The sequence below is a fragment of the Brassica oleracea genome, chromosome C4 (assembly GCF_000695525.1).
Source record: "Brassica oleracea var. oleracea cultivar TO1000 chromosome C4, BOL, whole genome shotgun sequence".
NCBI classification, from domain to species: Eukaryota; Viridiplantae; Streptophyta; class Magnoliopsida; order Brassicales; family Brassicaceae; genus Brassica; species Brassica oleracea.
Window position 1 is genome coordinate 38,594,627 of NC_027751.1, and position 1,077 is coordinate 38,595,703.

At 41.5% G+C, this 1,077-nt stretch overlaps 1 protein-coding gene across 1 annotated transcript in view; it reads right to left on the reverse strand.

Moving 5' to 3' along the window:
• Positions 1 to 524: 524 nt before the first annotated feature.
• LOC106338838 overlaps positions 525 to 1,077 on the reverse strand; it is a 4,258-nt gene continuing 3,705 nt past the window's right edge. The window contains exon 6 of the mRNA XM_013777722.1: positions 525 to 1,043. Coding sequence (XP_013633176.1) covers positions 525 to 1,043 — 519 coding nt within the window. The remainder of the gene's footprint in view (positions 1,044 to 1,077) is intronic.

Below are 1,077 nucleotides of genomic sequence, written 5' to 3' on the forward strand. Positions count from 1 at the left end.
GAAGAAGGTGACAACCCTTTAATATCATCTAGTGAGTAGCCTATTGTCTTTCTATACTTTTTCAGTTCATTCAAAAGTTTAGACAATTCATTTTCATTCAGTTCACTACTCACTATGACAGGGTAAGTCTCATTAGGGCCAAGAAAAGCATACCTTACACCTTGGGGAAGAGGTTTAAGCTCCACTTTAGGCGCCTTGAGTTCACTCCAGTCCTCTTGATGAATGTCTTCTTGTTGAGTAGCTGAGGCAGCATGTTGAATCTCATGTGTAAGCTCCTCATTCTGATCCTCACCACCAATCTCCTTGTGAGAATCCAACACCTTCACATAGGCATCACTTTTCTTGTTCTCAATCACTTGGACCTCTCTTTCAATTGTTAAAGCATGCTGTAGAGGGTCTTCAAGTGCCAACTCCTCTAGAAGCTCATCAGCTAGAGCATCCATTTCATCTATGTAGAAAACTTGGTTCTGAATGGTTGGCCTCTTCATCACTTCATTGATGTCGAAGTGGACGATGTTCCCTTTTCAAAGATGAAGATCAATCTTTCCTTCTCTAACATTCACAAAAGCTCCTGCTGTGGTTAAGAATGGTCTTCCAAGGATCAAAGGGTCTCTGGCTTCCTCACCCATCTCCAACACAACAAAATTAGTAGGGATCTCAAAGTTACCAACCATCAAGGGAAGGTCTTCTAGGATACCAACAGGAATCTTTACTGATCTATCAGCCAACACCAAAGAGAGTCTACACTTCTTGTATTGAGTAAATCCAAGCTTTTTTGCAATAAACAAAGGCATCAAGCTGACACTAGCTCCAAGATCGCATAGACACCGCTCAAACACCATAGGTCCTAGAGCACAAGGTAAGGTGAAACATCCTGGATCTTCTAGCTTTCTTGGAACATCTAACCTCTGGATAATGGCGCTGCATTCGTGTGTTAAGATCATCATACCTTCTATCTCTTTCTTTTTTGCAGCCACAACATCTTTCAAGAATTTTCCGTACTGAGGGACAAACATAAAAGCATCAATGATGGGCATTGTGACCTGAACTTCACTCATTTGTTTCTCAAAGAGTGCC